The sequence below is a fragment of the Drosophila simulans genome, chromosome 3L, assembly GCF_016746395.2.
Source record: "Drosophila simulans strain w501 chromosome 3L, Prin_Dsim_3.1, whole genome shotgun sequence".
NCBI lineage: Eukaryota > Metazoa > Arthropoda > Insecta > Diptera > Drosophilidae > Drosophila > Drosophila simulans.
This window is the reverse complement of record NC_052522.2, coordinates 12,148,414-12,173,544: the sequence shown is the minus strand read 5'-3', so window position 1 is coordinate 12,173,544 and position 25,131 is coordinate 12,148,414. Positions and strand designations below refer to the sequence as shown.

Here is a 25,131-nt window from a genome sequence, read left to right as displayed (position 1 = left end):
TTTTCTCCATTTTCCTAAGCACATATGTATGTATATATGCCTTGGCGAATGACTTGTCACGGGGCTTTCGTTTGACACATGGCGTATGCGCAACATTGGGCCACATAATTCAACTTTCGCATGATTTACACCCATCAAAATCGAAGAACTCAGCACCGCGAGGCGTTGGTCTATGAGTGTTCATGTGATAATTGGCTTTAAATGGCCGCTAATTATTTTATAACTGCGGGGTGTTAGCGCGCTCCGTAAATATTTGCGCAGACCTCATAAATTTAAGCAACGCTAATCGCTTAAGTCAACTGAAATTAAATTTCGATCGAATGGTCTATTAATAGCCAGTTCAAACTTGATTGTCACTTGAAAATGATACGGAAAGGGGTGCATAGATACACGATTTCAAAGCTAATTGCATTGCTATCGCCGACTCCTTGAAAATTAATTACTTCTTTATTGGCAAAGAATAGCTTTTTGGCTTATAATGGTTTGTAAACCAAAATTGGGCGCGTTGCTGTATGACACAACTTTTTAAACTTTCGAGAGGATTCTAGAGCACTTATATATTTATAGATATTTTTGAAAATAACTATTTCAAATGGCGTTTGCCTTGCACCACAAAATCAATAAAGTGGGCCAATGGTTTTTGTGATACGCAGCCAAGGTCCCAGCAGAGTTACATTTGCCCACTTGGCGGTTTGTCGGCCAAATTCCCAGATATTTGTGTATGTTCGACGGTATCCGGAGTCGCCCCTTATCTCTGATAAAAACATTCGAAACGGTAGATAGCGAGCTCCCAATTATGGGAGGCACTCGATATGACTGGGCTCTCGGCTAATGAAAACCTATTGGGCACAGTTGGTGTTCATCGCGTCCAAATATTTGCATTGCATGCACTTGACCAAGAAACCGGTTCTGATTGCTGCCTGCCTCTTGGGAATCCCCCAATTGTCAGCGGGTTCCTTGGCAAAATATTTGCGCCCCTTCATCGCCAGCTAAGCGAAGCTGTGGAAAAAGTCATATCTGTCACTTGTGTTTGCCAGCAGCTGGTAAATATTTGAAATAAGTCGCGGCGGAGAAGAAACTGTCATTTTTGAAAAATTACTTTTTGAGTCTTTCCTTCAATAGGCACTTTTCTCTTCGCCAAGTTGAAATTCGAAAGTGATTCATGGCAGTTTAATGTTTCTTGGCTATTTAGGAATATCAAAACCTTTAAAATTATGAAAGGTGTAATATTTATATAATTAATATATAAGCACCTTAATGGAAAGTATAAGAGGAAGTTTAAGAAGCATTGTATTAAACATTTTTTGTGCAACCCTTCTAAAACTGTACTAATTATTTTTCTAACGGTGATTAACTTGAATTTTCACCGGCTGCAGCGTATCGAAATGCAAACAAACAACTCGCTGGCCTGAGTCATATTTCAACTCATTCAGATGGCATGCAGTTTCGGATGCGGATGTTTCTAACACTCGTAGGGGTGCAAAAGCCACCACCAAGGTAACCCCGAGCCGGCTATCTGAATCTCACAGAAACCAAGCCATGGCCATGGCAGCCAAACTCACTCAACACAACTTCAGTTACGCGCGCGTTTGTGAAATGGAATTTTTATGCCGCACATTTGGGCAACTTGGGTTCGTTCGATCTCCCTATATATGTACATATATAGCTTATATATCTACCCTATATACCATATAGCTCGTTATGCTGTCGGTTGGTTTGGTGCCTCGCGAGGCACATTTGTTTGTTCGCCGCATTCGAGCGAACGCCGAACCGAATTCGCCGCAATCGCTTCTGATATTTTGTGGCGATCGCCGCCCGAGTTTGCCTCAGTCAGTCGTCGACTCTCTGCACGTGCGTTTGGATAGCTATAGCCATAGCTCCTCATCGGAATCGGAATCGGAATAGGAATCGGAATCGTTTGTCGGATCAGCTGCCACGTTTTGAACTCGAAGTAAGAGCAGTCAACGATCGTTTATTTTCGGTGCTGGATGTTTATTTTCGAAAACGCGCCCCTTTTAGAGGCAAGTGTTGAAGTGTTCAAGTATCTGCAAGATACCACAAGTATCTGAAAGATAAAAGCGTGCAAGCTGCAATAGAATCTTAACGTTTGAGTAGCTGCAAGGCTGAAACATATTCCAATATACCCAAAAGATACAAAAGTATCTAAGTATCTGTCAGATACAAAGCAGAGCTTTGTACCGTAACTGCTGGTCCGCCTAGTGAACCCATCGTAGACTGCTGCTCATCCTACTGGAACACAATTAATTGGCTCGAAGAAGCGTTTTGCAGTGCAAGAAAGCGAAACATCGTCTAAATTTTATATTGTGTATGCTATAAGCCTTCTCGCCCATCTGAAGAAGTGTGTGTGTGTGTGTGAAAGCCAATCAAGTGCCCTTCTGAACAAACCAAATTTGTTGTTGTTTCGGTGCAAAAGTGCTTTTGGGGAATTTTAAGTGGGTGGCTTGTGGCTCGCATTTGGATATCAGCCGTATCTGAAGTACTCCCCAGTTCGTGCTCATGGATTGCAAGCTCAAGGCAGCGCAGATAATAAAATAATTATTTGTCATACCCATAAGTGAGCTTTGTTTTCCTTTCCTTTTCCTTTTCGAATCTATTGCGGGTAAATATATGTAATAATTACCAAAGTGAACTACATATTGTGCGTGTTGCAGTGAGAATTTTTGCATTAATTGCTGCAAATTTGAAGTTCACAGAAAAACTTATCAATTACCTGCCTGCCAGTTGGATATTAATTTAGTGCGTTTCGGTGAGTTCGCAAAGCGGCAAATCGTATTTAATACTTTTCCGTAGAATTTGACTGCGGCTTTTTTGGCCAGCTGTGTTGGCTTTGTATATATGTATGTACATATGTTCATAAATATGTACTTATGCACGAGAGAGCGAAGCTGGATATCTTTTGTATACCTGCACCCTGCAGTAAATTAATAACCACACATGCCCAGCGGCGGTGAATTTAATTTAAAAGCCCTTAACAAAAAGGGTTCCATTGTTTCAATAGGCTACTTTTTGAACTCTCCAGTTAAAAATATCTCAGATATGCTTTCCAAGTATCCATTTTTTCAGCCTCTGCGCGCGATTGCCATGCACTTGAACTTGAAAGCCAGTTTACCTGTTTTTCCGGGTCCGGTCTCGTCTATCTTTGGCAAGTGCTCTCCAGTTCATCTCCATTTATCTGTGCCACTAAATGGGGCAATAAATTCAGCGGTGCATTTGTCTGTCTTCTTGAAATTCTATGACGACAATCTGGAAGACGCTGCACTAGAATCATTCAGCGTTCAGGATTGCGGTCAGTTGTCATTTGCTGCAGTGCACTCGCATATCTGGTTGCATATCTGTAGTTGCTCATATAGTTTTGACACTAGCATATGCTATTTAAGAGCTAAGAGTCACATTATGTCTAAAAACTGTCAGAAATTCATAAAGCAGCAAAAGAGGAATCATATTTCTTTAATTTATAATATATATATTTATAAATTTCTAAAAATACTTTTCCTCCTAAAATTGCTAAAAAATGATTATTGTGAATCATTTCCCGTATTATGTCCAAGTCGCTACTGATATATTAATTATTTATGATAAATTTATTAATTCATATTTAAAGTAGTTAAATATTTATTTGAGTTTGGCCACTTTGTGTTTGTGAAGTGCCATATAAAATTCCACAACATTAAACTTGAAGTGCTTGTAAAAAATGTTCATAATTTCCATTATTTTTTTCACATAAGCAATCATTGCCTTTCAAGTGTCTTTTCAAATCCATTTTAATTTCAAAAAGATATTCAATTATAATTGCTCTAAAAACTGCATGTTGGAGTGAAAGTGAGCAACACTCCAATGGTTTACGATTATAAGCTGGCCAACTGTAATCGAGCAAAAAAGAAGCCATCAAAGATATTAAATTCTTTTAATTGAAACAATAAAATGGAGCTTTTTTAAAAAATCCATAAATTAAATTTATTTTAAAGCCTTGGCTAAGGTAAATACGAAGTTGGAAAATTTAATTTTTGAATATTTAATAGTTAATCAAAATGAAACGACCATGAAACTCGAGATTTTCCTGGACAAACAGAATCAAATATTCATTTGAGGGTTTTTCAAAATATGAGGTTAATTTGTATTCAAATCTGTTGGGTTAATGATGTTGGAAATATGTTTTTCTATAGGATTGCATAACTTTTGAACCTACTCAAGTAAAAAAGAACCCTGTAGAAACTAAATGCAGCTGCATATAATTGGCTTCAAGTGCGCCATGGCAACAGAAGCCCAGATCCTGGGGTTGCACTCCTTCCACCCCGAAAGACCGATCATTGATCGACATTGTTTATGGGGTGGCATTTGAAGGTCGTCGCCCATCTTCGAGTATACCAACATAGAAAATGAACTGGATGCCATGGAGCTCAGCTGGTTTGAGCTGTCGCAGTGCATATGTGAACCGAGCAAATGCCTCGATTAACTTGTCCATTTGCCAAGCCATTGACACACCGACCGGCTAATGGAAATGCAACTCAAATTGTCACTGCTCCCCCTAATGATTCTCGACCGACTTTTGAGGCTGACTGCGGTGGAGCGGCTGGGGGTCGTCGGATTTGCGGCTCAACTGGCGCCAAAGCCGCCTGATCCCCAAGCTTTGCCTGTCAGCCATGGACAATAGGCACTCGGCTCCAGCACGTCGCACCCAGTGGCAAAAAGTCCGGAGAAAGTCAGACAGACAGACAGATAGATGGACGGACAACGAACCGGAGATCACAACAGAACGCAACGCAATGGCGAACAAATAAACTAATAAATCATTGACCTTGCGAACCTTGACAAAGGCGGTCGACCAGAAAGTGCACGGCTGCCATTTGGTGAATAGACTGACGCGAGGCACTCAAAAGAATGGAATACATAATGGAAATTAAAAAAAATATTTCAAAATTAATGTAAAACAATAAAAAAGCTCAAAAGAGGTACTTGTTCTATTGCCACTTTGGGCTATCTTCTTAAATAAGAACTCTTGCTTCTAGACTTCTTTCATCAATTCAATCAATATTTCATCCATAAGGTATTCACATATAAACTTAAATAAGAATTTATAAACAAACTCGATTGCCCAAGAAGCACACGATGAAGACTATATATTATATATCGAAAATATACGAGCACTCTTGCGAAAATGAATACTCGATGAGCATGTTCAAGATAAAAAGCTGCGTACTAGAAAACAAAGAAAATATCTTGAAGATACAAAGAAAGTATACGTGTGCTGCCATAGAATCTTTTGTTTTCATTACTTTCATATTTCTAGCTTCTCACAACTTTCAGAGACATAACAGATTAAATTGAAAGTATCAGTATCTTTTCGATTGTTTTATGCATCTAGGGGGCTTCCTAGAATTTCTCGCAGTGCACTGAGAAATTGCAGTCCACGGCGGAAATGGGAATGGAAATGTGAATGGGAACGGGATTAGGTGTGGGTATGGGTATGGGTATGTGTATGCGACTGAGAATAAGAATGAGAATGATGGGCTGCCTGGGCTATGGTTGAAAATTATGCAAATCACAGCGCCAAGTCACGAAATTCCCGAGTTGCGGTGCAGTCGCCAAGTTGCCAAGTAGCCACCGCGTTGACAATTTTCACCTTTCGCCTTTTTGTCTTTGCAGCGATTTAATGGAGATTTACGGCAATTGACGGAGCGATTCATGCCGAGATAGCGATTCCGTGGGCGTGTGTCCAGCGTCCAGCGAGATGTGTACTTTTGCGTAAGAAATCCGCGAATCAAAGTGATGTGATGCCCAGTCCATCTTCCATTCCGCGGAATGTAATTCATAAGTTGAACACGCGCACAATTAATAGGAATTAGCCATCCAGCCAGCAGTACAGAAATACCCCGTGTGCATTAGCATTATATTATTATTATTTTAGATTAGAGCCAGTTTGGCTTTGATGTTGCCTGCTGGCCGGCCACTAAATGGGTTAAAATCCGAAGGGGTTCCGTCCGAAATATATTTAAATTCCAGCTGCGAGTCGGGGAAGAAACAATCGGTTTGTTTGGCCAGAACCGCACAGAACGGCACAGAACAGGCCCAAACTGAGAACAGTGAAGAAACACAAGCCATGGCCAATTGGCCAGGTAAATGGTTTTGGGTTCTCCGTTTTGCTTTCACGTTCTTATTGGTTTTCGAGGGCCACAAACTTGAATTTTCACAGACATATCTGTTGGGGTCGTATTTATCATATTTCGCTTTGTTCCCCCACTTCTATATATATATATAGTATTATTTGGCATATACGATGAGAGTCCCGAATAGTGTAGGTTACTCTTAACAAAAGTTACTGAATCATCCTGACGCCGGTTCTAACAATTCGTGCAATGACCTGTGAAATTATGAGCATTATATGGGCTTATCCCCCCCCAGAATTTCTGTGGGATTCCCGAGGGCTCCACTCGAAGCTCAAGTAGATTTAGTCTTCCTGGGAATACTTCACCAATTTTTGGCCGTGTGAATGTTTCTATTTATTGTATTCTTAACTGGGTTCGCTTTGGAAATTTCTGGGAACCCGTCGACCAACAATCAATATTTTGTTTAACTTGCATATTACCTGCCAGTGTTTGCTCATTTCGATTTGCATGGCAAACCTGAAATTTAGACGGGTTTTTGGGCACTGCGCAAGTTGCTGATTAGTTGCGGCTTAGTTGCTGGCTAATTGGCAGGCAAAGTTATGCTGCCAAGGGATTTACTATCCATCCAATCAATGTAAATAGGAAGAACGTGCAAATGACCCATAGGCCACTTTGATTTCGTGCCTTCACGAGAATTCCCAAAGTCGAAGTTCTCCATTAAGCACAAGTTAGCAATTGCCAAAGGTGTGTTAGCTTATTTAGTGGCGTAGTGTTCTCGCATACACTAGGCTTAAATGGCAATCTCCGTAAGGCGGCACACACATTCTAATTAAATTACAATTAAGTTACAATAATACTATCAACTATGGGCATACTCTGCTGGCAGAGTAGAGCTGCAATCCTTGCAGTACGTGCCTCAATTCAGAACAAAGATGAACGGGTTGATGTAATGCCAACATGCATAATTCACAATTTGTATATATCGCACATGGTTTTGACTTCATTCCATGAAGTGTAGGTGTCTGTGCTGGTGTCATGTGATTCCGACATGGACTGGCTGGCAGCCAGGAATTGATACGATACTTTAAGGTGCAGCCACTGGCACATGCCACATGACCCATATCCATTTTTATTGCACACTTAACCAGAGTCATTAAGCTGCGGTTAAGGCTATAGACTATACTCGTACTCGTATTCATATGGGACGCCGCTCGGCTTTACGATTCAGTATGCCATATAATAAATGCCATATCGTCTAGCTTTCCAGCCTTGCAGCAGGTGCTTACTTTAATAAGTTGTTGGCGGGTAAAAAAAAACTGAGCAATCAGCACGATTTTGGACCTCCATATCAGATCGTTTTCGCTGCCTCAGCGGAATCGCAGTATATATGTATATACATTATGTACATTTGAATTTCCCCAGTTCATCTGCCAGTTAAACAATACAAGTTATGTGTGTAGACGAGAGCAGGAAGGCTGTGTAATATATTCGTAACTATTTGCTTTCATTGAAAAAATACAACATTACCAAGAATGCTGAATTATTGCGATAATATATTAATTTTTATGGGAATATATTACATTTTTCAATAATGCCTGATTTCCAGAACTGGTTGTATTTATGTTAATTTTTACTTTTTATTTAAACATGATACGAAAGTATCAAGAATTAACCAACCCGACTTGTTTAAAATAATTGTGTGATTTGGGAATTACTTATTGGCGTTTCGAATTACTTAACTTGGTTATTTAACAGGTTATTTAACGACTCTCTTCGCTGAAATTTCAATCAGCTCATGTTAAAGTATTTTTTCTGCGAAAAAGCGTTTATTAACATTCTTCACTTCGTACCAAGTTTACTCCTCGTCTCGCACATACTACATACATAATATGTTTATAAGAATGAATAACCCACAAGCCGGAGAAATTGCAATATATTTTTATTAACCTTTATTTCGATTCGGCAGCTTTTGTTTTCCCCAGCAGGCGTGTGATTTGTACGTTCCTCTGCTGTTTAGTCAGTGGGCCTTTGCACTTAATTTATGCCGCCACAAATGAGGCGAAATAAAAACAGTGGACTTCCCCAACTCGCATCTTTTTTTGGGCGTCGAATCCAAAGTCAGCTGGGTGGGGTGTACTTACCAAATGGCATGATATTTCCATTTCCGAGTCGTAAATACTTGCTGGCTCCCCGCACTTTACGACTTTAAATCATAAAAAGTCGTCGGTTGTCCCCTTAGAAACACAGAACCCTCAGTTTCTTAACCCACTTCCATGCCCACTTACAAGTACCGACCCTCTCAAAAAAAAAAAAGAGGGGGCTTCTGTTTGGGCCGTAAAGACCGCGAAATATTATTTATGGTTATTTTCATTTGAAATTTATAACCGAAAAACCATATGATATAAATAAGCAAGTGTGCCGCACACTCACAAATGTCCAACTTTTTCCTTGGTCCCCGGATCCGGTTTTTCGCATTGGGAGAGGTCAAACCCCGGTGCCCCAGAGAACTTGTTACATTTTATTGTTTCACGCTTTTCCTGAGCCGCAAACTTGGGTGGCTGCTTTCGTTACTCTACTTATTTATTTAAAGCATTTCACTTGCCACTCGCCGTCTGCTTATTTATGTGAGCACGTCACTATGCTGTCCTAACTTCAACAACTAGCTCCACTGGCCATGGAAATGTGCCAGATTTTGATCTGAACAAGAATTCATAACAGTATTTGAGGTGCATTCTTATGCAACAAATATTTTACACTAATATGTAGTGATGATAATAACACGGGAAAATGTGCATCGTTACATAACTTGTTTAAATAAATAAATAACTTGTTTATGTACTTACATACACAATAAATGTTTTTATATAATTTTTTACGAAAGTCCAAATTAATTGAGGCTAAATAAATAGATGTTTTTCGGAGACAGGCATGCAATTAAGATTTTATTGCATTTTAATATGACTTTTTCTCAGAACGGCAGTCACAGGTTTTTTTGTTTACCATTTATTAAATGTTTCATTACTTAGGGTTTTGTTTAAGTGGAGTATGGTCATTATATAAAAACACCAAATAAATGTATGCAGTCAAACTTTTAATTTAAAAGCGCGAAACTTTAGCACAAAAAATCTTTTTTTATTCAAAGTTAATTAATTAATTCAAGTTAATTGACAAACAAATTTGGAAACTGGAAGACTGCATATTTTTTTCTTTCTGATGGCTTAAGAGTTAAGCTTTATTGGTGCTCTTAAATCAAAAATAGTTACGAAAAACAAAATGTAAGCTTTTATGAAGATGAATGATGAATAAATAAATAGGGAAAGGAAACTATTACCCTTAGCTTACAAGTCAATCAAAATTTCTTTATTTGCTCCAAATCTATTGGAAAGGATTGCAATTTGTTTTGAGCAAATGAAAAACATGATTAAGGTTATATGTTGACTAGCCAAATATAAATAATAGATTGCGAAAATAGTTAAATTACTTTTCGTTTATGGAAAACGGCTTTTGGGGAAATTGTGTCAAGTTTAAGCAATGCACGCACTTTAAATTAACAACATATGCAAACAAAACAAATTCATTGCCAGAGAATGAATCACTTAATGTTTAGAATGTTAATTAGAGAATCAAAACCAGAATGAGTATAAGTATTGTTAAATGTTAATTTGATAATGAGGTAAATCAATAGCAGATTATGTATGTATTTTTTGATGATGTCTAATGACTTAGTATTGAACTTAATGAACTGATATCACTTGGAATCTTAGATATTTAAACGGAATACAAGTATCATAAATTCAGTGGCACAAAGAGGAATACTTGCCGATGAAAAATCTGAATTAATAAAAGTAACGTTGTCTGCGTTTTCCATCGAGGGGACTTCCTTCTGCTTTAACGAATGTGTGGCCCTTTCCTGCAAGGATTTATGTCCACATGGGTATGCAGTTCACGCCGAGCATGTTTTTCTTTCCCAGAGATGCCATTAAATTGTGCGTGGATCCAGGAGCAGGAAAGGATCTGGAATGAGTGGGTGGAGGGAGCAGTGATGTTGCCTCATTTCTCAGGACTGACAACATGGAAGCTAAGGCCCCAATGCCTGTCAGTCGCATAGCTCCTTAATCGCTTAAGCGGTTGGAGCTCGGTGTAAAAATTCCCCAGCAACGCAACAAATCCAACAACCCTTTGTTCAGACATGAAATGTGGGCCAAAAGAATTAGCCCGATTGCCAAAATGACTTCCGTTTTTCTTGTTTATTACCAAACAGTTTGCATTTTTGGCTTTAAGCGGGATTCCGTTCTGTTTTTGGTCCCTTTGTCCATGGCACATCCGCATTCTCCCTGCCCACCAGCTACTTTGCATTTTTTTCGCATTTTTTCCTCTACACTCTGCTTAGTTTTTCTTGTTTTATTTGGCTTTGACTTTCGCTTTGGCTTTTTTTCTTCCATTCCTTGCTGGCTAGTTGCTAGTTTATTTGGCCATTTCGGTGGGCGTAAAATAATGTAATACAATGCGGATCAGCACGCTTGACTTGCTCAACTTCTGCTGTGTGCTTTTGACACTTTGTTGCTCCGGCTTTTCCGTTTTTTCCGCTTTTCCCCCGCCAACTTCTGTCCCAGCTTCTTGGTCTTGGTTTGTTAATCCGCTTTGATGCCTATCTGGGAAATATATACGTATGTATGCATGTATATACCTCTGCCCAGATGACCTCCTGTCATCCACTGATGAACGGATACTACCGACATCGGTCAGTCTGAAAGTTTGTGCTTTTTTTGTGCGTGCCACATCACTGATTGCCGCTTGGGATTATGTAGTGGAGGTGGGGAAGCGCATAAAAACGATTGATATCAATATCGGGGGCAATGGTGACTAACACGTGACATGTGATGTCCCGTCATCAGATCCTACTTGGCTCCTCCGGACCAGCCAGTCTTTTACGGCCATTGCTTTTTGCTGCCTCGAGCATCTTGTAATTGAGGTCGTACAATAAAATAATAAAATTCCCGGGCACTTGTGATTTAATGACCTCTGACCATGGAGTTTTCCACTGTTCTACCTAAAAGCTTCACTTGCTCGTCTACGAAGTTATATCCTTGAAGGCTTTAACTTTTCAGCTGATGCCGTCAAAGAGTTGAGAACTCTGCATCCCTTGGAACTCGAAAAGTGCCATTAAATCTAAGCATTTAATTCGATTGTATAAATAGCTCTGGGGCAGAGCCAAGCTTTATATGCAATTGTTGCCAAATACCACTGACGTTGTAAAAATCGTATTTTATTGTGGCAATTGAATGGCGAACGGGCGTGGAATTGAGTAATGAAAAGCAAAGTGGGCGCCGCTTCAAATAAAATTTACAAACAAGAGGGAACCGCAGTGGCAATCACAACTGGGTCCCCAATGACGGTGGCACTGTCAACAATTATTATTCTGATATGTTTTTTACAGCCACTTCTGTCCCCCAGTGCTTCTCCTTTTTTGTTGCCAGATTCATGGCCAAAAGCTTGCTAAACGCTTCATTTTCGGGAGCTCAGCAGCTCCCAGCCCCACAAATGGCCAATTAATCAGAGATGGGGTCATAAATCAGCCGAATGTCGTTGAAAAGTGGCTCTAACTTTATACATAGCGAGAAAAATAAATGTGACCTATTAAACTCTTTGTTGTAAAATGATTGCATCATTTGAAATCTTAAGGTGCTCTTACATCAACAACATTTTTCTTGCTTAAAAAGCTACTTTTCATAAAGTATAAATACTTCTTTCCTTTTGTTAAAGAATTTCGAAGTTTCGTAGAAATTACAAATTATATGAATAATATCTAAATGATTTTTAATTTTTTCCAAAGAAATTACTCATGATTATTTTGGACTCCAACTTTTACGTCTGTTTATCAGAGGACCTCAAGTTGTTCGCCTTCTGTCGAATTCAAGCTGTCGCCTGGGAAACTTTTAACTATGCAGCATTTTCCTGCCCCACTGCCAACTGCTAGGTGTGTTGGATGTGTTTGGATAGGGTCAAGGGTCAACGGGTTGAAGAAGAGCTGTCCTTTGTGTCTCACGCTGATAAGCTGGCCAGAAGTTTCGATGCACCTGCCCAGGGGGCCGTTTGCCTGTCATGAGAATGGAATGGAAATGGGACTGGGAGCGGGTTCATTGAATTAAGATCTTAATTGCCTGCAATAAATTCGTGCAAATTCTGCGCTGCCCAGCCCAGCTGAGCAAAGTTCCCACAATTTGTGTAAAATGTCGTAATTGGCGTAATTAGCCAGCGTTTTGCAATCTCTTTCTCGCAGTCTATCTCGGTCTCTTTCGGCGCCTCTGTTTGAGTTCCATTCCATTGTGCTATGGGATTGGATTGGCCATTCTGTTATGGTAATTGTCCGCCTTTGTTTGCCTTTCGCACTTGTCGCTCTCAACTTGACCTATAAAACATGGCACATGCTGTCATGGCATGCAAAACCTGTGACAAATGGCCGCTGGTACACACAACTTTTTTGTCACTTCCGTTTCCGCTCACCCCTTTCCAGTTGTTAGCCTTCCGTTTCCGCTTTGCGCTTTCTCCGTTTACCCCATAGGTGGCGCCAGGTGTATAAAAAGGGATTCCCATGGCGCATTCTTTCCACGTGGCATTCAAATCGGCCGACTAATCATGATTAATTTGCATCAATTTGAGTTGCTGCTATTTTTAGTCGTCGGCTGCATTGTACCGCCTTAATCGTTTCGAGTGGAGGTCTTTTATTACCGCACGGGAATGCCAGCGCGGCTTTCTCGCATTTCGTCACACATACAGACAAATGTGACACTCAAGTTGGCGAAAGTCGATATATGTGCCACTTGGATACAGGTAATCAAATCGGGGCACTTCTATATTGATGAACTTTTAAATTCAAATACCTCCTATATCATCATGTCAATGGAAACGGGTTTGCTTGATTGATGTATTTCGATGGTCTGATATCATTTCAGAGTTCAAATCAAGTAGTGTAATTCAATATTTTCTGGTAGTCTAAATTAAATAAATCTCATATTCCTCACTTGTGCCAAATCTGTGTCCACTCTGCGCTGCTTATTAGCCAGTGATATTTTAAGGTAACTTTTAAATTTTACAAATTTATTCCAATTATTGGCTCTTAACATACAAAAAGACAGTTGTTTCAATACACACTGGTTTAATTACGGATAAAATTGATTTTTGCGTAATTTGAACTGCCGATTGATTGATGGTTTGTTTGGTTTTTCAAGCAAATACTCCTGTGTATTTATTCTGTATGGCAGTATATTCAAACATCGATGTGGAAAAATAAACATTCAGCTGTTTTTCCCAAAAGGCCAACCAAAAGGGTTGTGGGATTCTCGTCATCTGGTCAGGGCAGACGCCACGAGCTTCAGACAACTTATGAGACACGCTTGCGGTGTTGTATTTTCGTTGTTGTCGGCGATAACAAGAAAAGGTTTTCATTTCAGTGTCCTTAACAACAAAAACAGCAACAGAAAAAAGGACACCATGACTGGGATTACAAAACTATGTTTAATTGTGTATGCATGGGTCGGAAGAGCAGCCCCAAGTATCCCAATGCATAATCGAGTGTGTTTTTCTATGAGGAAAAATATTTTCGTTTGTGGCACACTTACTGATTCAGCGAATTCGAATCTTTTTGATGCTATTTCACTTCATCTTGATTTATGGGTTTCCTTTTTTCTCCTCTTTTTTTTAGGCATCTTTAAGCGCTGACCGAGTGCCAGTTTAATCGTCAGCGACGGATGTCCTGATTTTCCGGCGAAGGGATACCCATACATACACATACACAATTAGCCACAGTGGATGGGTCTGAAAGTTGCGACCCGCACACGGAAACCGCATAAGCACTCGGCGAAATCTTCCCGGGGCGAGGACCCCAAAAAGCACCGGCCAAACAAACAAAAACAAAAACAGACGCCCCAATGTCGGACACAATCTCCTTCGAGTTGGGCTCAGCCGCCGACCGGCCCCCCAACAGGTTTCAAGTGAACCCGGTCAACGGCAACAGTCGTAAGTCGCAGGGAGCGGATGGCCCAGGATCCGGATCAGGAGCGGGAGCTGGAGCAGGAGCAGGAGCTGGGGAGGATGGGCCGCACGAGGTCTACCGCCGACTCACAAACGCCGAGGGCGAGCTGCTCGAGGATGACACATTCGATGCGACACAAATGCTCAACCAACGCCAGCCCAGGCAGCAGAGGTGAGTCAGTTGGGTGTGGGTCAGGGGTCAAAGGGCAGGGGAGAAAGCACTCAAAAAAATTAATGCACTAAAGATATTTTAAGAAAAGCAACGTTAAAGATATTACCAAAAGGAAAAAACATTTAATATATGTACAAAAATTATATTTTCTAGACCTGCTTCTAAATAATATTAAAAGTTGAAATTTGATACTTTTTAATATTATTTTCACTTTTTTTTTCCAAGTGTACTTGGGGCTTAGAACGGTTGCGGCTGTTAGGGTTCCGTCCTATTCGACCTTTTTCTTTGTCTAGTGCAGAATGTAAATTTCTTGAATTTTTCATTTTCTGGTAATTGTTTAGTGTTTCATCAAACAAGGATTGCTTTTGTCGCCTCCTGTATTTTGTCCTCGCTTAATTATGGCGTTAAAATTCCGCCCTGGTTCCATCCGGTTACAAAAGATCCTGAGCCCCAATGATTCCACACGGAATGTTGACAAGCAGCTCGAGAATTATCGCTGCGTCAGGAAGGACCTTTGAATCAATTACCGAGTTAGCAGTGAGGAACCGAGTTGAATATCATTTGGGTACAATATGGCCGAAAATGCAGATTGAATCGATATGAGAAGCCCAAGGAACTGGTATCTGGATTAGCTATCCATATACCAACTGAACAAGATGCCTCTTAATCATTCACGCCACATTTGCTGCAGCTGTAATTTTCAGTCCATCAGCTTCGAGTGCAATCACTCAAAATTGATTAAATTCTTCAGAACTCCCTGAGAATAGCTCGAATTCGACCATTCTCATCTATCACACAGCACAAAGTTGGCGACCTGAGACAGGTTCAACACTCGACGGGCGAAAGGTTCAACAATCGCCTGCAGAAATCAAACAATACCACCAATCACAGACTAAAGTAATAACCATCATTTACGCTCGTATTCCCACCGTGGACAGCCAATTTGCATAGTCCTGAGAATTTCGACGGGGAATTGGCTGGCACAAGTCCTTCTTTGTCTGCACATCGCCAACTATAAATTGTTTGTTTCGATATGTCGCAGCAGTTACATTATAAAAAAGCCAACCAAGTTATTGTAATGAGGCTTATGAAAATTTCATGGCCCACAGCCTTTAAGGAGCGCGGGAAAAGCCAAGGCAACTGAATTTCCACTACAAGCACAGCGTTTTCTCATAAAAAAAAATGCCTCTTAATCGGCTCAAATTGGCAGCAGCGAGCTTCTGCATAAATTAATGATAAGCTTACTTAAGGGTCTTCTCGAGTTTTAATCGCCTGCTTTCACCGTCCCAGATTGATAATTAATTCCTGATTTTTTCCGGGGTTCCTCAACCCCAACCGCTGCCCAAATTAAATCAATCTCATTGAGAAACAATCGACTGGATCATCATTATGAGTGCTTTTCACGTTCGCGGCTGCCAGGCAATCCTTAAAGCCCAGCAGACAAGTGACTCATAAATATTTTCTCCGACAATGGAGCATATATCATATAAATATCTAGAGGCCATAGAGCAAAGACGTTTGGTAAATTTGAAGGCGCCAGTGGAACTGCTAACTCGACTAGATGATACTTATTCATTTGACTATTGGACATTATTCAAAAATCTACTGATTGTACACTTTACTTAGCAATTTAACTGTATATTTGTAAAGTGCTCTGCAATTGCAATCAACGACAATATCGCACATAATTGAATCATAAAATTCGCTGAAACACTTAATTTACCTGTGATATATTGAATTTATTTCCCATTAATTTAATTGCCACTAAACTTTAAGCATACAAGATACATTTTACAGCATTTTCATTTTAATATTTTCATGTTATACTTGTGTTGCTTGCGTTTTACTTTCATATTTTATTGCATTTGCAGCTCACATAATTTAAAGAGTTTTAACTGCGCTGTTGCACATTGAAAGTTTATTAAAGTTTTGGTACATACTAGCGTAGAAAACATGGGTACTTCAGCTCCATTCGATTAACGGGTGCAACCACTAGGGTGTCAGGATGTCAGAGTGTCAGACGCTCGTCCATGCAGCGCATAATCGGTTGCGGGGGACAGGAGGATCGGGGTTGAACGTCCTGCTAGGCGCGTGGGCGTGTCCTGGGGCCGTCTGCTCCCTTACAGACTGGCAGGAATCATCTGGGGCACACAGAATCACACAATGGGCGGCAATCAGAAAGTGCAGGCCTTGGATTGGGGGGCTGGAACGAACTAAATCGAAATAAATTCAATTTAATTTCGTCGAACTGAATTGGCTGATAATGAAAGTTATTTGCGGCGGAGTTTCAAATTGAATCCATGTTCACTGGGCGAATGGGCTTTTAAATCTAATCCCGAACTTTTGTGCTCAACTCCCAATTAAAGTGGTAACCGGGGGCAACGATGGACTGGGCTGGGCTGAAGGAGATGGAACGTAAAATTAATGAGCCATCTAATATCGTATCTTTGTCGCTCATTCCTAGGCAATCAATCAAAAGCAGTTTCCGCGACAAGGATAAACCGTCAAGGTTCAAGGATCTGCAGACGACGACCCGCTTCCAGGTGGACCCCCAAAATGAGGAGTCCGACGAGTCCAATGACTCGCAGGAGGAGCGCGAGCTGCTGGACAACGAGTACGACACAAAATATGGTAAAAGTTTCCGGTCAGTTTGCATTGCTCCCAACCTTGTTACACAGATAAAAATAAGCTAGAATTATTGGTATTGCAAATATTAAAATTATTAAATAATTACTTAAATGTTTAACTCAAAAACTACCTACTACCTAATGTCAAAGTGTCTATATTTTGTTTACAAATTTGTATATTTATATAAAAATACCTAATACATGATGCTGTAAGTAACAAAAGAACTTGAAATGTTTTTCTCGATAGGCATTAGTAAATTCAGTTAGGCTTGCTTGTGCTTATTTTTCTCTGTGTATTCTCTGCTTCGCCGTCGAACCTTCCCAATTAAAACCCGACTCCTCTCCACAGGCACTTCACCAGAGAGGCGTTACCCCGCCTGGACAACTACCGCAACATGATGTCCATCCAGGCGGCCTACCGTCCAACGCTCGACGAGCTGCATAACGCCACGCTGGTGGGCAAGGTGAGTTCCACTTTCCCCTTTCCTTTCGTATCGGGTTAACTAAATGAGAAATAACGCGCAAGCTGTAAAGATACCGCAGGATACCCGAAAACCACAAATAACAAATTCACAGGACCCATAAATGCTTTACGAGTCGCAGGGAAAGACAAATTGAAATTTACGCTCATACGCCCCCGCGAAAAAATTGGGAAAAAAATGTAAATTCAATACCCTTTACGGGAGAATTGACCCGGACCCGGCAGTGTCAAATCGACGGCGGCAAGTGTCAGCCCGTCTGATCCAAAAAGCCAGAAAGCCATTTGCCATTTGGCACTTGGCATTTCCCATTTCCCATTTTCATTTTTGCGCAGGCACATAAGCGTGACTGCGAGTGCCGCCAGGAGTCAAATTGCTCGGTCGTTGGCACTGCAGGCTGGGAAATCCCTGGGAAATTGCTTGTCGAATGCAATTCGTGCGGTCCCGAAATTTATACCGAAAATAGCATAACTTTGGCAGACTTAACCGATTAAATTTGACTGTGCGGCCATTAAATCTGACAAGTCCATTGACTTTTCATTTGACTTCTAAGCCCTTGCTTTTGCTGTGAATCATTTCAAAAAGTTTTCAATAGATCCCAAAGATCCATAGCCATCAATTCGCACTAATTGATTTCCACACTTTTCAGACTAATTGCTTGTGTTTTTGCCTCACAATTGACTGGGCACATGATTGTCAATAAGAAATGAAAAGTTAAATTGCTACGAGCTGCATCCGAAGGTCCATTGAGAAATTGATGCGATGCGTTGCACAATATCACATGCCATGTGGCAAGCTCTTTTCGTGTTAGCTGGAGTCCACATGAATGGGTTGATGAGCAAGTCTTAGTAATTAAGTATAACTATAAAGAAAATGCGCTCAATGCCACTGGGGCATCTTGTAATACTAAGCAATTAAGATGGGGTCTCGTTAAAAAGTGCAAAGGTTGAAGACAAGATCAATTGGCACTACGGGTGCTGCGGTTTTAGGGGGCGTATGATTAATCTATTAATAATGGTTGAATGCGGCAATGACGGCTGCCCAGAATTCCCCGTGGCTGAAGTCATCTATTTTCAGCGGGATTTCTTTTCCTTAAAAAATTTCCATGTGCCTCCCTGGCCCGAAAATTACCAAGAATTGAAAGATATTTACCCCAACCTCCAACTTCACGTTGTTTGCCGAATCATTTATCAACACTAGACAGCTTTATTGAAATTTTCTCAAGAACACTGTACCCTTTGCACTTTACAACCACGTACACAGAGAAAGAAATGTATCAAAAAAATTTGGGAATAATTTGTACAACAATATATTATGTTGAAATGAAATATGTACAAGCCATGAAGAGGTAGCTTAGGTTCATGATTTTAGCATGCAAAATAGATATCAGATATCAACACATTTTTCGCTCTCTGTATTCAAACATAGAACACGCACAGCTTGACACGTAATCAGGACCCGGAGTCGGGCATCCTGAATGGGGTCCTGAAATTCGGCTGGATCAAAGGTGTGCTCGTCCGCTGCCTGCTGAACATCTGGGGCGTGATGCTGTTCCTCCGTCTCAGCTGGGTGGTGGGTCAGGCGGGCATCATCGAGGGATTCGTATTAATTCTGACAACGACTGCTGTCACGACCATCACGGCCTTGTCGATGTCGGCGATAAGCACTAATGGTGTCATCAAAGGGGGTGAGTACCCGCACCCTACCCAGGTGGCCGCCTTTTAAACGGCTCTAAGTGGTTTCGACGCTTTCGCCTAGGTGGCACATACTATATGATATCCCGGTCTCTGGGGCCGGAGTTCGGCGGCTCCATCGGTTTGATATTCTCCCTGGCGAATGCGGTGGCGTGTGCCATGTATGTGGTCGGCTTCTGTGAGTCCATGTTGGCCATGATGACAACCTTTGGCTGGGAAATCATAGATGGTGGCGTTCAGGATGTGCGCATCATTGGATGCATTACCATACTGCTCCTCCTCATCATTGTGGTCGTCGGGATGGAGTGGGAGGCCAAGGTGCGTATGCGTAATATGGAATATAGTTATGGAACTAATCCTATTTCGGTTAACCAGGCGCAAATCGGGCTACTTATCATCCTGCTGGTGGCCATTGGAGACTTTGTTATTGGCAGCTTTATCGGACCGAAGAGCGATACGGAAATGGCCAAGGGGTTTTTGGGATATAATGGTGAGTGGGCAGAGATGTATACAATTGCATAGACTAATAACATATAACATACTATATTTTTCCATAGCCACTTTGTTTAAGAACAACCTTTTTGCGGACTATCGCCCGGAAAAGGGAGGCATTCAACACGATTTTTTCTCAGTGTTTGCTATATTCTTCCCTGCTGCAACGGGCATCTTAGCTGGAGCCAATATATCGGGTGATCTGAAGGTAATCTTTGGAACTAAATAATATGTTTACAAAATAAATGAAAATATTTTAAATACTAGGACCCACAAAAATCCATTCCAAAAGGCACGATCCTGGCCATCGTCATCACCACGGGAACTTACTTGATTATGGTACTCCAGTGTGGTGCCACAGTGGCTCGTGATGCCACGGGGAATCTTACAGATGTCGTCAACGGCTCCTTTGCATTCCTCGACTGTCAGCCTGGTAACGAATCGATTTTCAGAGATTGTTATATGAAAACATAATTTTAAACTGCAACACTTTCGTAACCAACCAGGTGAATGCAATTACGGCTTGCAAAACTCATTTCAAGTAATTGAGTTGGTATCCGCCTTTGGCCCGCTGATTTACGCCGGTTGCTATGCTGCCACCTTATCCTCGGCATTGGCCAGTTTGGTGTCTGCTCCGAAGGTCTTCCAGGTGGGAAAAACCATTTGCCGTATCGAGGTCAAATGCCTTTAAGTATATCCTTTTTCACAGGCTCTGTGCAAGGATGAGCTGTATCCGAAGATTGTGTGGTTTGCCAAGGGTTATGGCAAGAATAATGAGCCAGTTCGTGGCTATGTGTTAACTTTCATCATTGCCTGTGCGTAAGTAGATTTTTTAACTTTCTAAAGCTAAATTGATTTAAAAAAGTATGAAGTGCGTATGTTGGTATTTATGAAACTGTATCCATTTACCTTAATGTTGAAAAAGGCCATTTTAAATTGCTATAAACCATAAAACATTTTGTAAGGACTAAGCATTTTTCACCTCTGACCCTCTAGCTTCATTTTGATTGGCGAACTGAACCTGATTGCCCCGCTCATATCGAACTTCTTCCTGGCCGCCTACATGTTGATCAACTTCAGTACCTTCCATGCCAGTCTGGCCAAGCCAGTGGGCTGGCGACCGACCTTTAAGGTGAGCAAATTAGTTTAAGTCCTCCGGCAGTAGATGCTAACTTTGAATCGCAATCAACTTAGTATTACAATATGTGGCTGAGCCTGTTGGGCGCCATTCTCTGTGTGGCCGTCATGTTCCTCATCTCGTGGGCCACTGCACTCATCACCTTTGCCGCCGTGCTGGCTCTGTACTTAATTGTGGCCTACCGGAAACCGGATGTCAACTGGGGCTCCACCACCCAGGCTCAGACGTACAAGAACGCCCTGATGTCGGTGCAGCAGCTGAACAATGTGGAGGAGCACGTGAAGAACTACCGGCCTCAGATCCTGGTTCTTTCCGGTTTGCCCAACACTCGGCCGGTGCTCGTCGACTTGGCTTACATGCTGACCAAGAATTTATCCCTGCTTGTCTGTGGTCACGTTCTGAAAGGTTCCAGCTCGCAGAAGTACCGGACGTATCTGCAGGAAAGGGCAGCCAATTGGTTCCGGAAGCATCGCGTTAAGGGCTTCTATGCCCTGGTGGATGGTGAGGACTTTGAGTCGGGCACTCGGGCTCTGATGCAAGCAACTGGTATTGGAAAACTTAAGCCGAACATCATCCTGATGGGCTACAAGACTGACTGGCAGACGTGCGATCACAAGGAGCTGGATCAGTACTTCAATGTGATGCACAAGGCACTGGACATGTACCTATCCGTGGCCATTTTGCGAGTGCCCCAGGGTCTGGACTGTTCGCAGGTGCTGGGCTCGCAGGATGGTTGGAAGACAGTTTCGGATGTGCCCAGAACCCTGCAGCCAAACGAGAGTTCCGGAGATCTACAGGCGGTGGACAGTAGTGTCAGGAACGGTTTGAGTGGCAGCATTGACTCCCTCAGCAGAAATGTATCGCAAGGTAAGGGACAGGAATCCACTTGGAACGAGATGGGCTATATGATATTTTTTAATTAACTTATATCTTTCGATTATATTCCGCATGTCTCTCTCTCTCTCTCCCTGTTTACCCCCTTGAAATCGCACCACCCCACTCAATTGCACCTTCTGCACCACAATTGCAAACACGTAGAAGACCGAAACCGCAACCAGTTGGTCCACAGCGAGCAGAACAGCCTGAAGATAGTCAAATGTGAGTAGCATGCGCGGTGAAATTGTAAAGGTAAACATTAGGGTGGACCTGCTGTTACAAAGACGGGTTAGCTCTGATATCGACAGAAAACCTATAAGTACTGAAAACATCTTAAAATCCCCTTGTTATTGAAAATTAATATGCAAAGAACTATTTTCAAGCTTAATTACCTCTATTGAATATCTTTAAATAATCAAATATTAATTTAGTTGTTTATTTAAATTAATGTAGAACATACCGAAATATTAATCATACGACCCGTTAGCAGCATTTTATAATATGAATTTGGTAGGACCAAATACATAAAGCAATACGCAGGTCCACCCTACCCACTTGTCGAGCGGCAAGTCGGAATCCCAACCAATTATCCTTCGCAATTAAATTGGTATTTTCGTATCATCGAATTTCGTATCTTCTGGGGAGCCGCAGTGCGATTCAAGCAGGGCCTGCGGAGAATGCGCTCGTGGCCAGGTGCAGGTGAAGTTGTGTTTTTGCTAAGATTGCGTGTGATAGCATAGAGCCTTGAATGGAATGTGAAGTTGTTGTAGGCTGAGTAGGTAAATATGAATACGAATGGGCTGCCAAGCCACCACATTATGGCGCACCAACAATCACTATCACGCATGTCAGCTGCAGCATGTGGCCTTGCTCCGCAATCAAGCCATAAACTTTTCCAGCGAATTAACGAAATTTTATAGCCAAACTAACACCGAGCTCATCCCAGCTTTTCCGGCCTCCCCTTTGGCGGCGGTTCGACATCTGTGCATGTTGGAAACCTTTTGGGACCCGAAAATTAATGCAATGCTTGTAAATTTGAATTTTAAATTCGCACAATGTCCTGCCGGACACACGCTCCACCCCTCGCTGTTGGAAGCTATGCTCCGAACATGGTCACCCTGTTTGGCCCAAAGGGACTGCTGTATGTTTTGAATATATACATACGTATATATACGCCGGAAAATGGGAAATCTGCTGAATTCCTGCTGCATTGTTTGTTGTCTGTGCATGTCCCGAATGACGAAATGATGTTGCTGTGTTGCCAAGATTTTTTGTTTGCCTATCGTTTGTGACTTTTTCTACAATCCAACTTCAATTTTCCCATTCAGCCTCCAGCACGAGTGACCTGTCCTTCATTGCGGGCAATCAATCGAAGGATGTTTCCGGCATGCCGGATCCACTGGACGCCAAGTCGGCCAATCTTGTGGTAATTGCTGAATAGCCATTTAATTAGCAATTGCATTCAATTTGATTGACTTTCGTTCACCATTGCAGAGCAATTCGCTGCGCAAGTCCAAGTTGAAGCACGATGATCCGGCTTCCCTCTACAAGGGTCCTGGTGGCGCCGAGCTGCCCAAGGAGGTCCTGGCGGACCTTACCCAATTCACGAGAAAACGCAGCCACGCCGTCATCGATGTCTGGTGGTTGTACGACGACGGAGGACTCACTCTCCTGCTGCCCTACATCATCAGTACCCGGCGCACCTGGCAATCCTGCAAATTGAGGTGGGTATATTGCGAATTACCGCGAAATGCTAGCTAACGGGCAAGTAATTTGCACCCGGGGATTTTCAGCCATGTGCTCCGTTCCTTGGAGAGCAGATATCCAGATTATCAAAAAGAGCACACGCTTAAGGCAACTTTTCTGTTTTTATACTGTGTATTTTTTCGACAGTGTGGTGCTCATGTTTATATGCTCCTTACTTTTGTTCATTTTAAAACAGATTTTCACATTTATTTGCACTTTATTTTGCACTGGTAAATATATTTTTTGCCTCGTGCAATGTTGTTCATATTTATTTGCTGCACAGAAATATCATTTTCCTTTGAAAAACGAGTTGCATAAGTTGCAAAATTTCTAGGTCATGCGTTTTAAAGTTTAATTCAGTAAATACAACATGCTGATATTTCCATGAACTGCATAACTTCGAGAGGATGTTCTTGAAAGATATTAAATCAATTTGTATCCAGTTCGAAACAAAAACAAACGTAAACAACGCAGTTATCGGAATTAATTAAGCCTTATAATTATGAGGCTGCTAATTATGATGTGGTTTTTCCAAAAATCCACAAAGCCAAATATGTATTTCAAATCAATGCGGTAATTTTGCAATTTTCCACCCGTAGAGTTTACGCGCTGGCTAACAAAAATTCGGAATTGGAGTTCGAACAGCGCTCAATGGCCAGTTTGCTGTCAAAGTTCCGGATCGATTACTCCGATTTGACACTGATTCCGGATATAACGAAGAAGCCCCAGGAGACATCCACGCAGTTCTTCAATGAGCTGATTAAGGACTTTGTTGTCACCGAAAAGGATGGCGAGAATGGCACTAGCAGTAGGGCAACTCTCAACGAGGACGAAGGTAAGTTCACATAGGATTATATTAACCTTGGAATATTTGAAGTTAACTTATTCATAGAACAATATCTAACTCTATATTTTAACTCATTTGACTCCTTCAGCCCTCATAACCGACGATGATCTGCTGGCGGTGCAGGACAAGACGAATCGGTACCTGCGGCTGCGGGAATACCTGCGGGAGCAGTCGACCAAGTCGGACCTGGTGGTGATGACCCTGCCGATGCCGCGGAAGAACATCGTCTCCGCACCCCTCTACATGGCATGGCTGGAAAGTCTGAGTCGGGACATGCCGCCCTTCCTTTTCGTGCGCGGCAATCAGACGAGTGTGCTGACCTTCTACTCGTAGAAGGACTCGCGGGTCCTGCCAGTCGGATTGGATCGAATCGTATTGGATCAGATCGGATCGGATCTATTGTATTCTACTTACACCTACAGACACTCAAACTCACCGTTATCGTTAGGCGAACGAGTATTTTATCTCTTAGAAGTACCACCCATGTACATAAATTTAGGGACACCCCACAAAACGCACAGAGGCACTGGCATCAGCAGAGGGATCAGGAATCATCAGTTGGTCCATCACAAATGTGTCATTGTATTTGATGGACACATGGATGGATGCCTTCACCGGTCCATCTCTGCGTCGTCAATATAAATACTGTTCTAGAAGTCGAGTTAAATTCATATTTAAATGCAGTGCTAATAATTTTTAAAATGGCTTTTTATTTGGGAAACATAAATTGGTTTGACTATACGTTGCCTTATAGTTGAAAGAAACTATATTGGTAATTATTAAGACTACGGTTATAAAAGAAAATAATTCTTTGAAGTCCACATTAAAGCTAAATTTAACGGAAATGGAGATTTCTAATGAATGAAGGTTTAAATTACATATATTCTATGAAACCACAAAATCC

At 41.6% G+C, this 25,131-nt stretch overlaps 1 protein-coding gene and 1 long non-coding RNA gene across 6 annotated transcripts; one reads left to right on the top strand and one right to left on the bottom strand.

The window, feature by feature from the left end:
* The first annotated feature begins 1,764 nt into the window (after positions 1-1,764).
* LOC6737811 (solute carrier family 12 member 1) lies at positions 1,765-24,929 on the top strand. 5 transcript variants are annotated; one of them, XM_039294382.2, is made up of 19 exons: positions 1,765-1,951; positions 13,828-14,328; positions 16,793-16,972; positions 17,305-17,419; positions 18,863-19,121; positions 19,193-19,446; positions 19,504-19,618; positions 19,686-19,828; positions 19,888-20,053; positions 20,127-20,269; positions 20,330-20,439; positions 20,617-20,752; positions 20,815-21,625; positions 21,797-21,856; positions 22,286-22,333; positions 22,963-23,060; positions 23,129-23,358; positions 23,980-24,215; positions 24,316-24,929. In XM_039294382.2, exons 2-19 carry the CDS (start codon positions 14,054-14,056, stop codon positions 24,558-24,560), a joined length of 3,624 nt encoding a protein of 1,207 aa, XP_039150316.1. In that variant the 5' UTR covers positions 1,765-1,951; positions 13,828-14,053; the 3' UTR covers positions 24,561-24,929. The 5 variants fall into 5 exon arrangements, with proteins under 5 accessions (XP_039150316.1, XP_039150319.1, XP_039150320.1 ...); XM_039294383.1 differs by lacking the exon at positions 1,765-1,951 and adding an exon at positions 2,702-2,767; XM_039294384.2 differs by lacking the exon at positions 1,765-1,951 and adding an exon at positions 5,746-5,763.
* On the bottom strand, positions 11,920-13,370 carry LOC123327223. Its single transcript, XR_006541786.1, has 2 exons — positions 13,148-13,370; positions 11,920-13,063 (listed from the first exon to the last, which is right to left on the bottom strand). It is a non-coding gene; the product is annotated as an uncharacterized LOC123327223 (long non-coding RNA).
* Positions 24,930-25,131: the final 202 nt, after the last annotated feature.

Coding starts and splice junctions, on each gene's coding strand:
- LOC6737811 (XM_039294382.2), top strand. CDS start 14,054: ATGTCGGACACAATCTCCTTCGAGTTGGGCTCAGCCGCCGACCGGCCC. Junction 19,122..19,192: donor TAATGGTGTCATCAAAGGGG/GTGAGTACCCGC, acceptor GCTTTCGCCTAG/GTGGCACATACTATATGATA. Junction 23,061..23,128: donor CCAAGTCGGCCAATCTTGTG/GTAATTGCTGAA, acceptor TCACCATTGCAG/AGCAATTCGCTGCGCAAGTC.